Source organism: Meriones unguiculatus, chromosome X, assembly GCF_030254825.1.
Source record: "Meriones unguiculatus strain TT.TT164.6M chromosome X, Bangor_MerUng_6.1, whole genome shotgun sequence".
Taxonomy (NCBI): domain Eukaryota; kingdom Metazoa; phylum Chordata; class Mammalia; order Rodentia; family Muridae; genus Meriones; species Meriones unguiculatus.
The window spans coordinates 24,861,284-24,874,911 of record NC_083369.1 but is presented as its reverse complement, the minus strand read 5'-3'; the positions used below and the strand labels follow the sequence as shown (position 1 = coordinate 24,874,911).

The window sequence follows — 13,628 nt, the reverse complement described above, 5'->3', positions numbered from 1 at the left end:
CTTGCAAAAACAAAAAGGGAGAACTGTAGAGAGCTCTGTAATGCCACGCCTTAAAGATGGAGCTGGTTTCCGCCTTCCACCTTCCCGATGGTGAGTGTGAGTGTTCTCTGTCATAAACAACTCCATATTTGGCTAAGGCTGAGGATCTGGCTTGCTTCCATGTATGTGGACCTATCTGCATTGCCCACGAGGCACGCTGGGGTTGGCTACCCAGAGGCTATTTAAGCTGTGGGCTGGCTTTCCCCAGGGTCAGATGATTGTTCAAGGTTCCTGAATAAACTGCATTGAAAAAAAAATCAGAAAGGAGAGGAGGACCTCCCCTATCAGTGGACTTGGGGAGGGGCATGCATGCAGAAAGGGGGGGAGGGTGGGACCGGGAGGAGAGAAGGGAGGGGCTTATGGGGGGATACAAAAGGAATAAAGTGTAATTAATAAAAGTTAAATAAAAAATTAAAAAAATAAATAAATAAAATTAAAAAAAATATTTTATTTCGTGACCTAGGTGCAAGCAACATGAGTGTACTCATTTTGTAATAGTTTGTCAAGTGGTATAATTATGAAGTGTATGCCTTTCTGTGTTTGTATTATATGTCAATAAAATGTAAAGAAAAAGAATAGAAATGAGGGAGTAAGTGCTGGGCATTTACAGAGGAGTCAGATAAAGATGGTTCTCTACCAAAGCTGCCTTGCAGACAAAGGCACAAGGCTTTTCTTGATAATACTATGGGAAATTAAATTCACTTCAGAAATTCTCTAGAATAAGAGATCTTCTCTACAAGGTAATTACAGATCTTTTTTCATGAGATCTAAGGGAGAAAAATGAGACCCAAAAGCAAATAGAGCATCAAACAATGTTATTACAAAAAAACTTTTAGTACCATCTTAGAGGGAAGGTGTGAAACTAGGAAATGGATCACATAGTTAGGATTCCTCATTTCCACTTCACTTACTAATTATCTTAAAAACAAGGAAACGTACTAATGGGACGATTTACTCATCTAAGCAAGACTGACAACTCAAAGACTTAGCAAGAAGGAGAGAAACAAACTATTTTACAAAATGCCTTTGTTTTCTATAAATGCTACCAGAGTAGTTGAACAACTATTTTTCTACTTAGCTATAACTAGTACTATGTTAGGAATCATGAAGACAACAGAAGGTAGATTTCTGAGGAGCTTTAATGTAATGACAGGAGATGTATTAAGATGAAAATCAGAAATGACAAAATAATCCCCAAAGAGAATATAGTAGATGATTTCCAGGAGTAAAATTACTGAGAGTGAAAACGAGACGGATACTATGAACCTAGTTTATCAAAAGCCTTAAATAACACATTAAAAAGTCTGCATTTAAACTCATATTAATATTTTATCTAGATTCCATATCCACAATTTGTAGGGCCTGTTATGTTCAAAATGAATCATCCAGAATGATTCTTAGTTATTAGGAATATTAAAACCTGGTATGCTAGTGATATAGCTATACTCAAAGATTTCTGTAGAACTTTAAATCTAGCCTCTATGACATCACCTCAAATAATTAGGAATATACCTCAAATATTTTCAACAGTCTGAATAAATTCCTATTGAGCTATGTGAAGTTTAGATTATGAGATGCTACCTTCATTTATCTTTCTTCTTTTTTACTTTTTTTATTTTTTATTAATTACACTTTATTCATTTTGTATCCCCCCATAAGTCCCTCCCTTCTCCCCTCCCCTCCCCAAGTCCACTGATAGGGGAGGTTCTCCTCTCCTTTTTTCTGATCTTAGTCTATCAGTTCTCATCAAAAGTGGCTGCATTGTCCTCTTCTGTGGTCTGGTAAGGCTGCTCCTCCCTGGGGGGGGGGAGATCAAAGAGCAGGCCAATCAGATTCTGTCAGAGGCAGTCCCTCTTCCCATTACTATGTAACCCACTTGGACACTGAACTGCCATGGGCTACATCTGTGCAGGGGTTCTAGGTTATCTCCATGCATGGTACTTGGTTGGAGTATGAGTCTCTGGGAAGTTCACTGTGCTCAGATTTTCTGGTTCTGTTGCTCTCTTTGTGGGGTTCCTGTCCTCTCCAGCTCTTACTATTTCCCACTTCTTACATAAAATTCCATTCACTCAGCCCGACAGTTGGCCATCAGGCTCACCATCTGCTTTGATAGTCTGCAGGGCAGAGGCTTTCAGGGGCTCTCTGTGGCAGGTTCCTAGTTTGTTTCCTGTTTTCTTCTTCTAGCTTTCAGAGGCCCTCTGTAGCAGGTTCCTAGGTTGTTTCCTGTTTTCTTCTTCTTCTGATGTCCATCCTCTTTGCCTTTCAGGATGGGGATTGAGCATTTTAGTTAGGGTCCTCTCTCTTGCTTAGTTTCTTTAGATGTACAGATTTTAGTGGGTTTTCCCTATGTTGTATGTCTATATGAGTGAGTATATACCGTGTGCCTACAGATTGGGAAAGAATCTTCACCAACCCTTTATCTGACAGAGGACTCATATCCAGTATATATAAAGAACTAAAGAAGCTGAAAAGCGACAAACCAAGTAATCCACTTAAAAAATGGGGAACAGAGCTAAACAGAGAATTCTCAATAGAAGAATATCAAATGGCAGAGAAGACTTAAAGAAATGCTCAACCTCATTAGCCATTAGGGAAATGCAAATCAAAACAACCCTGAGATTTCACCTTATACCCATCAGAATGGCCAAGATCAAAAACTCAAGTGACAACATATGCTGGAGAGGATGTGGAGAAAGGGGAACCCTTCTCCACTGCTGGTGGGAATGTAAACTTGTACAACCGCTCTGGAAATCAATCTGGTGCTTTCTCAGACAACTAGGAAAAGCGCTTCCTCAAGATCCAGCCATACCACTCCTAGGCATATATCCAAAAGAGGCTCAAGTACACAAAAAGGACATTTGCTCAATCATGTTTGTAGCAGCTTTATTTGTAATAGCCAGAAGCTGGAAACAACCCAGATGCCCCTTAACTGAAGAATGGATGCAGAAATTGTGGTACATCTATACAATGGAGTATTGCTCAGCAATAAAAAATAAGGAAATCATGAAATTTGCAGGTAAATGGTGGGACCTGGAAAGGATCATCCTGAGTGAGTTGTCTCAGAAGCAAAAAGACACACACGGTATATACTCATTTATCTTTCTTAACATAATTTCTCCAACATTAAAAACACATAATACTTAACATTGTATCTAATACAGAGAAAATTCTATTTATTGAGCTTAGATCATCAAATTACACCATTATATTAAGAATATTATCTCTCTCCTGATGTGGAAGACTTTGATCATCTTTCTCTCTCTCTCTAGAGACAGTTCTTTTTCTAGACTGGAAAAAAAACTAGAAAAGCCCCCCCCACACACACACCTTTGATCAATTTAATTGGGTTTCTGGAGACTTTTATCAATCAGCTGTTAGATTTTTCTTGAGGAACGGCCACCAGAATTTTCTGATTGTAGGCAAAAATTCAGTTTTGATCTTCATGGAAAAAAGTTTTGTTTTGTTGTTGACACATTCCTGAGATTTTCCACCATGTTTTTGACATTTGAGAGACATAATCATGACCAGACCTTCTTTTCTTATAGTGTGATCCATTGATTTTCAATGTTTTTAATTATTTGTTGTCAAATACAGACACTACTTGTATATCTCTAGCCCTTACACTAATCTTCACTAAGTATCCCAGATAGTTATTTATATCTCTTTCAGCTGAAGGAGACAGTCCATGATTCCAGAAACTCTTATGATCAGAGACTGTGTCCCTAATTTGTAACATCTCCCTTGCAGAAAATTGCTACTTTTGCTTTTTTGTGTCATGAATTTCTTCTGTATCCTTTTTTTCTATTTTTCTTTGTTGAAGTATGGTATATACACCTTCATTGGTTTCAAGAGTCTTTCTTTGAGTCGTAATTGGGAGTCCTCAGTCCATTCATCACATAAGTATGGATAACTTTACCTTTGTCTAAACATATGTATGACCTCACATAATGAAATGCCATCTACTGTTCTGCTCACTGCAGTTTAGTTTCATCAGCTTTCCTTCATTCTTTCTAAATATATTGGTAGGAAACCCAAATTATTGTCCACTGGAGGATGCATGCTTCTGTCTCTGATCCCCTCTGTACAAGACTTGCTGTAACAGCAGTGGCTTATGTTGAATAACTAAAATATAAAATATGACCTGTGTGGCTAAGTCTCACAAGGTTGTTTATTTCCTAATATATGAATCAGAATTTGTCAGTACCACTTAGAATTTTGACTGTCAGCAGATACTACGATTAAATGTCACTGCAAAACCAGCAGAGGGTGCACCAGGGCACTAGAAATTTTACCCAAGATATAGCACATCAATGTAACTGGATTAGCCAATCAACTGTTCCTTAATTTATTTATTCATCTATCTATCTAACTATCATCTATCTATCTACCTACCTACCTACCTAAGTATCTATCTATTCATCTACATGCTAAAACTAATATCCTCAAGAGGAACAAGCTGAATCTGGGCTAAAATTTCCTTAGTATTTATTTGAATTCTCCTGAAAGTGAAATTCAAGATGAATAAGGAATACATGGTTAAACTTAAGTCTGGCCAAAGTGTAGTCAGAGCAGAACAAAATGACACAGATCTGAACCCTTCATTTTGTAAAACAAACAAACAAACAAAACCTATGGAGTGCCAACCCGGCAACTTGTTGTCCCTTCATTTCCCTTCCCCCACAAAGAAAAAAATTCTCAGCAGACACTATATTATTGGGGAATGTGTACTAAATTGGAAGGTGAGGGAGCACCTTAATCCTAGTTTTGACTCAAACGATGATATCTTGGGCCACTTATCTCTTGAGGACTATATGTTCTCCAAAGGAATCAATAAAATAGACTCAGGTGGTACCTTAACAAATTTGGAAAACTTCAATTCCAACTGATACCAATAAATGTAAAGAGCTAGTATCTTTTGACTGCCCCCAAAATACTAAAATAGAAAGACTCAAAAGCAGCAGATAAGAAGCTGTGCTGAAACACAAGTACTTTAGTACTACACAAGGGTAAGCAACTAAATGCCATTGCAAAGCTATGAGAGTCCCATGCCATCACAGAAGCTCTAGAATACAGCTGTCCCACTCATCCCCAATCTGTAAACAGGGTTCTAGCCACCCTGATTGCCAAAAAACCTTGACCACCATTTGAGCAACAAAGTTGAATTCCTTCATAGATAGATAGATATACATATATACATATGTATGTGTATATATGCGCATATGTATATATATAAATATATATCACAAAATATCAATGTGCAGCTACTAAATATCTCTACTGGGGATGAGGAGGGGGAGACAAATAAAAGACCCCCATAGTCCTAATTAATTCTCATTTAGCTATAGCGTTCAGAGTTTCGAGTATGAGAAGCATGGCTGCTGATTCTATTCTTCGATAAGCTGTTGTATAAGTTGGTGTGTGTCTGAAAGACACTTTAGATCTGGGGCAATTTTACCAAGCACATTGCAAAAGAAGACAAGTGTCAATCCTGACATTGGAGTATTGTCATGAATGTGATAGCTCTAAAGTGTACAACTCCGAAGGTCAAAGTGGCACAAATAATGCTTAATGAGTTGTGACAATGACTATGGATGTAGCACCAACTATAATTCCATGCCTCACTTCAAGTTAGTTACTTACACAACTTGTTTTCTCCATAAAGGACAAAGTCACCATTAGTCTTTAACCACCTCAAAAAGAAAAAACAAAAACAAAAAAAAAAAAAACTTGGCTGCCTTTCCTAAGATTCACATGGGACAAAACTAACTATAGCAACCCCAAGAATACTTTATATCAACTACACTAAACTAACTTGAATAAAGAGTTAGAAAAACAACCAAGCTACTGGTTTGCTAAATGGGATACAAACACTCTCAAGATTATAAACACCAAAACAAAGTGTCAACTTCCTGTTCTGAAAGTTAGAATGAAAAGTCTTCACACCCACTGCACCCCACTCCATCCACAAGGGTGTCAGAACCGGCATGCAAAGGGTGAGTTTTATTTCCATAGATTTTTTTTTAAATTGCTGTTCAGAAGTTGTCTAGCAAGACGGCATATTTCTACCAGAATTCCTCAGGGGCGCTGATCCTCACTAGAACGCAGAGGACAATCAGTCTCAAATTGCAGGTAAGTGTGAAAAAGCTCACATTCTGGTCAGCGCACAAGAACCCCGCGCTGAAAGTAAGGTTAAAAGTTGTTTCAACGGGCGTGGAACAGTTATTACAGCTGTTTACAGCTCCAGCTCCAAAGAGGAGCCTGCTAGTGCTCGCGTCCGTTCCGGACACGAAGAAACAAGCACCGTGGGCAGAGAACTTCAACAGGGGCACAAGGGGCCAAGCTGCTAGCCATTAGAGGGCCACGGGGGCGACGCAAGCACCTCTTCCACCCGCTGGGAGCGAGGCCGGCCAACTTTTCCCGAAGCAACCCACACTCCCGGGGGGCGGCGCGTGCAAGTCCACGGGACCTGAGAGGGTCTGGATGAGCCATGCCAGGAACTGAGGACAACCTGCCCAGGACAACCTCTCCCTAGCACTCTGGCCCACTCCCAGGTCCTGCCCTGTAACTTTGCTCAGAGTGGCAGAGTCCCCTGCGGCGCAGGCCCCCGCCCAACCTAGCAGGGGAGGGGGCCTCCAAGGCCGCCGCCCCTCCTAGGTGACTCACCTGGTGCCGGTCCTGGGAGTCAGGGGGGAGTGGATCTTCTCCCAGTTCCAAAGGCTGCTGTTGGAAGGACGGCTGCCCGAGGTGGCGGGTGATGGGACCGACAGGGTCGAGGCTACCAGGGCTGCTTAGGGTGCCAGAGGTGCCAGGAGCACCCGGGCCGCCAAGGCGGGACTCTGTTCCCCGTTCCCGCCGCAATTCGGACCGCAACTCTAGGTAGCAGCAGAGCGTCAGCAGGTGGAGGGCCAGCGAGAGGCCAAAGAAACCCAGGAAGAGCCGGCAGCTGTTCCCTTCGCCCGCCCGAGCAGGGGCCCCGCGACAGCCGCAGCCCTGGCTGCCCCGCTCCCTTGGCGCTGCCTCGGGCAGGGGTTCCCTGCGCTCTACCTCAGGGTAGCCCATGGCCTCCAGAGACAACCACTGTCTGAGGCCCGGGAGCCTCTGCCTCTGCCTCAGTCCTTCAAGACCCCTGACAGGCGGCTACTGTCCTGCCATCGGCTGGGGGCTGCAGGGACCCGTTCCTGAGCGACGGTGGCTGGGCGGGACAGAACAGGGAGCAGCCGCATGTGCAGCTCCACTCCGGGGGGTGGGAAAGGGAGGAGGAGGGGCGGGAGAGAGGCGGTGCTGCACAAGAGGGAATGAGGGAGGAGGTCCCCACCTACCCCGCCCCATGCCTCAAGGGGCGGCCGGAACGCCCAACCACGGGCCCGCCAGGCCTGAGCGCCCCGCCCCCTGCCGTTCCACTCGAGCCTTCAGCCGTGGGGCGGGACCTGGGGGCGTGGGGGTTCACCTCTGCCTGGCAGCCCCACCCAGCTCTTCTGCTTGCCCCGTCGCAGTTGGTGACTGCCGCTGTCGTTCATCTCTGGACTCCACCCCTCCTTTAACCCTTCAGCGCCGCCATGGGGGAGGGCAGGAGGGGGAGGCTGAGAAGAATTTGGGAACCTTGGAAAGAATGTGGAGCAAAGGAAAGGGGGCAGAAACTAGCATTAATAGAAATGTTTGCAATTAACCGTAGTTGCTAATAACATCATCCAGTACTTATCTGTTGCTTTCAATCTTCAAAGCGTTTAACAGACGTTAAACTAATTAAAACAGTTCAGGGGTTTGGAATGAAACCATGCCTGCTGTGTTTGCAATTCAATGTCTCGCCAGAAGAAAAGGAGACCTAAGAGCCTAGGAACCAAACAGATGGGGGGATAGGCAACCTCACTCCTAGAAGGGAGCATAGGGAGGGTGCTTACTGCCAAGTAAAACTGAACTGATGCTCTTCCTTGAATAGTAAAACAGTCTCCTGGAATTTTTTTTTTTTTGATAAATTAATTCATTCAACAGATATGCATTGATCCCTTTTACACCGCAGAAAGCGCTGTATGAGAGAACTCACAGCCAAAAGTTTATCTTCTTCCTGGACTGCAGAAGTTTTGAAAGAACATGAACTTTCAAGATGCAGGTGGGGAGACTGAGGGTCACAACGAGGTGAATTTTTACAAGGGTGGTCCACAGAATAGCCAGACACTACTGGCATCGCTCCTTGCAGACAACTGTTCTGGCCTCTCCACCCTTCCCATGCTTCCCCTGGAGTATTCCCTGGGGGAAGTTCAACAAGTCAGCCAAATGTTCCAGATGTGCACTGCTGCAACTGCAGCATCTTCAACAGCTGCACCAATCAGAAACGGGGTCAGAGAAAACATGGCAAAGGTCAGGACAATCGACCTGGAAATGAAGGATGGGAAAGATTAGTTGTCAAGAGTCACAAATGACAAGAGATACTAGTCCCGAGATTTTAGCAGGGCAAGCATGCACTTCTTTAGCCAGTAGGCACTCTCATTTCCATGTAATTGAGAAATTAATAATTAGCAATTTTATTGACTTGAAGGAAGCATAGTAAAAAGCCACTGAGGAGGTTCACGGATGCCCCAGAGCACTTAAAGGTAGGCCTAAGACCTGGGCTGATAAGGGAGAAGAAAAACACAGAAGAATATAGAAGAGGAGACAAAAGAAAAACAAAACCAGAAGCATATGGTGGAGAGGTCAGTGCAGAGAGCACAGAGGTCAGAAGCTTTAAATATATCAGCAGCAGACAAGTTTTCTTTCATAGCCTTGTGAATAGTCTCAGTGCTTCACAAATATCTTTTTGTCCTCTTTCTAACCTTCCCCCATGAAACAAAGTTTGCAAAGGATCTCATCATCAGACAGATAAAGAGGAAAAGAAAAGCTTGCAACGGCAGCTCTCACGATCTACTTGTCCAGACCAGGAATTCTAGATGCTAGGAAAACCGCCAAGCTGATTTACTTTAATTATCACAGCCAGGATTATTGAAAAGAATGCTAGATCAGAAGTCAGGAGGCTTTGCTCTGCCACTAGTTTGTTGGGTCACTCTGAGCAGAGCTATGTACCTTTTTTTTTTTTTTTTAGGAAGTGGGGAAGCACTGACTTGCTTTCTCCAACTGTAAAATGAAGAGTTTAAACTGTTGCAGCTATTACATTATGCCTTATCTGTCTCATCGCTGGCTATGTTTAATTTATTGCACACACAGTTTAAAGAGACTATCTTTTCTTCCTCTAAAATGAGAGGGAAATAAATCAAGTCCATCTCCTTATGGTGGTGGTAGTGGTCATGGCCTTAGTGGTGATGCTTAAGGATCTTAGTGGTCTCTGCTTCCCATGTTCTACCAGAATTTTAGTTTTTAAAATGTATCAGTTTGTGTGTGTGTGTGTGTGTGTGTGTGTGTGTGTGTGTGTGTGTGTGTGATGGGTGGAGCTTACATGCCACTGAGCACATGAGGACATAAGGAGGTCAGAGGACAACTCTGTGGAATCTGTTTTCACTCTCCACCTTTACGTTAGTTCCCAGCATTAAAGTCAGGTCATCAAGCTTGCACTGTAGATCAGCAAACGCCTTCATCTGCTGAGCCATCTCACTGTGGCTCTTCTTTTAATAATTGAACCAAGAAAGATTCTGTTTGCCCTATTGCCCTCAGAAGCCTTCAGAATTGCATTTGATCTAGAACCTCATTTTAATTCTCAGGAGGCTTTATATGCTTTAGAAATATCACATTGAGCAGGGCAGTGAGAAATGCACGTGGTTATAATAATTAGCATTATATTAATGAAATGCTGTGGATTGAACCTAGATATTTCATATGCACTAGGCCCCCATCCCACAAGTTTCCTTTTATTAATATGTTGTGTTGTGTGTGTTGATGCATTGCTTCAGTTAGCTTCTCTGTTTTCATGTCCCCTACTGCATAAGTCTCAAAACAATAAACCTGTGGGTGACATTCAGCAAACAGATGTGCTGTGTTTGATGTAATATTGGCTAAAACAGGGAAAGAAAATTACTGAAAATAAAATTCAGTTCTAGCATTTAGAAATCTGGAAGTTTCACATTTTTAGATTGCTGCTTTCCTACTTTTCTAAATATAAAAAAAAAAAATCACAAGACCTGTTAACATTGGATATACATTACCATATGGCTACACCCAGCTAAAACTGCCCCTTTGAGATAAATAGGAATAATCAAGTTCTACATAACCCTTATCTTACTTGTCTGATGCAAAGGTATAGGCTCTTGGCTGCCATTTAATCTGCCATTCCAACATTATTATTTGCTACCCTGCAAAGAAGTCATGCTACCGCAAGCTAAATTCTCTATCTCTTCCCATACTGTGCTTAGGCACAGTAGCCTAAGCTACTATTTTTTAAAAGAAGTGTTGCCCACCTGCAAAACAAGATAAATCCTTCAAGAATCAATGTGCATATTCTTTTTACTCTAGCCTTACAACGTACTTCAGATTTTCTTTCATGCTTTCATTGCACATTGAAGGTACATACCTTAAAGATATCAAGTATCATGTCATATTTTAATGGTTTTCTCACCACTAAACTGAGCTTCTTGGCGATAAGAATCATGCTTTTTCTTTTCTTTCTTTTTTTTATAATCCTTAACTACATTCTAAGCATTTATTCTTTTTTTCTTTTTTTTTTTTACTTTTATTAGTTACACTTTATTCACTTTGTATCCCCCCCATAAGCCCATCCCTCCTCCCCTCTCGATCCCACCTTCCCTCTCCCTTCTTCACACATGCCCCTCCCCCAGTCCACTGATAGGGGAGGTGCCCCTCTCCTTCCTTCTGATCCTAGTCTATCAGGTCTCATCAGGAGTGGCTGCATTGTCATCTTCTGAGCTTGGTAAGGCTGCTCCCCCATAAGGGGGAGGTGATCAAAGAGCAGGCCAATCAATTTATGTCAGAATCAGTCCCTTTTCCCAAGAATTATGCTGTTTCAATTTTTATACTCCCAGACCTACCATTCAGTTGGCTTCAAAATTGTTTGTCAACTGAATAGGCATGAAGTCATCTACAATGAGTTATAGTACCTAGACTTCCAAAGAAGGAAACTTGTTTGTGGGATATCTGTGAATACAGTTTAAGAAGCACTTCTTGAGTCCCAAGCTGCATAACATACATGGAAAGATACAAAAAACATAAAACCACATGACGGGGTAGGGATGTGGCTCAGGAATAAGTAATAAGAATTAAGTAAAGGTACAAGGCCTTGGATTTCATCCTCAGCACCAGCAATACTAGGAACTGGGCTCAGGGCCTTGTTCATGTTAGGTAAACACTATACCAGTGAACACCCCCCTCCCAGCTCCCTCATTGGCTGTTCTTTCCCAAGGAATTTCATTTCCCATGTTTATTTGTATTGGCCAACTATTAAGGTAATAGGAATTGACAACCCCTGAACAATAATATTAAATAAGGTGACAAACCATATGCATGTTTGTAGTCCCAGATACTTGGAAGGCTGAAATGTAAAAATCACTTGAGTGCAGGAATTTAAGGACAACCTGTAGTCAGACTCACATCTCAAAACACAAAAGCAAAAATGTTGACAGTCCCTGAAAACCCACCAACTGGATGTGCCAAGGAATTGGGCAGGAACTGATGTTAAATACTTAATATTTGATTAAGTATTTAATTGATACTAAATATTTAATATTAATAAACCTCCAGGAGATATGCTCAACGCACAGAATAAATAACTGGTATAGAGATCAGAGGGGTAACTATGGTGCAGGTACTGATTGTTGGTAGTTGAGAGGAATGCATTTGGAAATAGATCCTCATTTGAATCTTAGGTTATTTACTTCTCAGCTATGTGATTTAATACAAGAAATGATTGTCTTAGACCAGCTCAGTTTCCTCATGTGGAAAATAGAGATGACATTCTATGCTTTCAGAATAGGTGTTTTGTAAGATAGCTGTGCTTAAACAGGATGTGTGGAAGAGGGAAGAGTTTTGCTCTACTCTCTAAGGGTTTTCGGCAATTGAGCCTATTAAATAAACTGACAGCAGGCAGATTAGGAGGAGAAAATGAATATAAAATATACGATGTACAAAAAAAGCATCAACATGAAAGAAAAAACGAATGTCAAATATGCAATGAGATTTAGAAATATGTCTATCCTCATCATAAGGGAGAGGGAGGTGAATGGAGACAACTAAGGAGAATATATATTTAATAAAAGTTCAGTGTAAATTCCTCCCTATAATGGTTCCAAAGTAGCATATTAGGTGTATAACATCCTTCAGAATCTATTTTTCAAAATTTCTGGAACTTCAGATGCTACACACGCAACAACAACAAGAAAACCATATGTATGATTTTTACCCAAAAGGAATCAGAGTAACCAACTATTGCAGTTCTGAAGAACATGGTAGAAATACATAAAAGTTACATATTTACATACTTTGTACTTATCAATTGTTAGTCCCTTTTTATGTATTAAAGGTATTAGATTTTGAAATCGAGCCCAGATGTATTCACCACCCTGCCTCCCATGACTGTTTGATGTGAACATCCAACTTCTTTGTTTACATTTTCATTCAGATGTCTAATGGATACCTCAAACTCAGCACAGCCAAAACATGGATTTCTCTCTCAAACTGTGTTATATTATGGTATTTTGTATCTCGGTAAATGGCAACTCCATTCTTCCATTGTTCAGTGAAAGGGGGGAAAAAAGTCAAAAGCAAAAACTTTTAAGCCTCTCCATGAACACCTTACTCCCAATCTGCTAGTGAATGGTGTCCTTTAATGCCTTTGAAATACATCCAGACCCTGATTATTTCTCATACCTCCATGTCATCAACCTCGTCTATGCCCTTAACACTTTGTCACCTGGATGACTCTTGGATTGCTAGAGCCTTCTACCAGTTCTAAATGCTTTTGGTTTTTCCACTCTACAACATAGTCCCTCTAGAGATATTCAGTTACAATGATAAATCGGTCACTTCTCTACGTCAAATCCTCCCATGGCTCTCTGGTTTGCTCAGAGTTCTTACCTTGGTTTACTTTATCTGAATGCTGAATATACTGGTGGGCTCCCATCCTAATATCATTCTCCTTGCTTACTTTGTTAGTTGCTTTTCTGTTATCGTGATAAAGCACAGTAACCAAGGCAACTTATAAAAGAGTTTAGCTCAACTTGTAATTCCAGAAGGAAGATCCATAACGGCAGGAAAGGCATGGAGCAGAAAATTGGGAGTTCACATCTTCAACAGCAGACACAAAGTTGAGAGAGAAAACTGAAAGTGGGTCAAGGCTATAAACTCTTAAAAGCTACCCCTAGTGCATAGTTCCTCCAAGTAAGTCTCCACCTCCTAAAGGTTCCACAATCTTTACAAACAGTGCCCCTAGGCAGGGACTAACATTTCAAATACATGAGCTGATGGGGGACATTTTTCTTCCAAATCACCTGTTTGAAACATGTTACTATTACAAATCCTTTGCTGTTCCCTAAACCACTGAAGCATGCTACCCCTTAAGAATCCTTTCATCTGTGTCCCCTCCTTGCTGGAAAACTATTGCCTCATGTACTCCATGGCTTCTCCCTTTCTCCAGGTCTCTTCTAAGGTGTCAGCTA

General features: G+C 41.6%; 1 protein-coding gene across 7 annotated transcripts in view; it reads right to left on the bottom strand.

Annotated features, from left to right (window-relative positions):
* Eda (ectodysplasin A) overlaps positions 1 to 7,305 on the bottom strand; it is a 433,691-nt gene extending 426,386 nt beyond the window's left edge. For 5 of the 7 annotated variants that reach the window (XM_060374386.1, XM_060374390.1, XM_060374388.1 and 2 more), the window contains exon 1: positions 6,703 to 7,304. In XM_060374386.1, coding sequence (XP_060230369.1) covers positions 6,703 to 7,098 — 396 coding nt within the window. In that variant the 5' untranslated portion in view covers positions 7,099 to 7,304. Of the gene's footprint in view, positions 1 to 6,702 lie in introns of all 7 variants that reach the window. The other 2 variants (XM_060374392.1, XM_060374387.1) reach the window with 2 other exon arrangements.
* Positions 7,306 to 13,628: the final 6,323 nt, after the last annotated feature.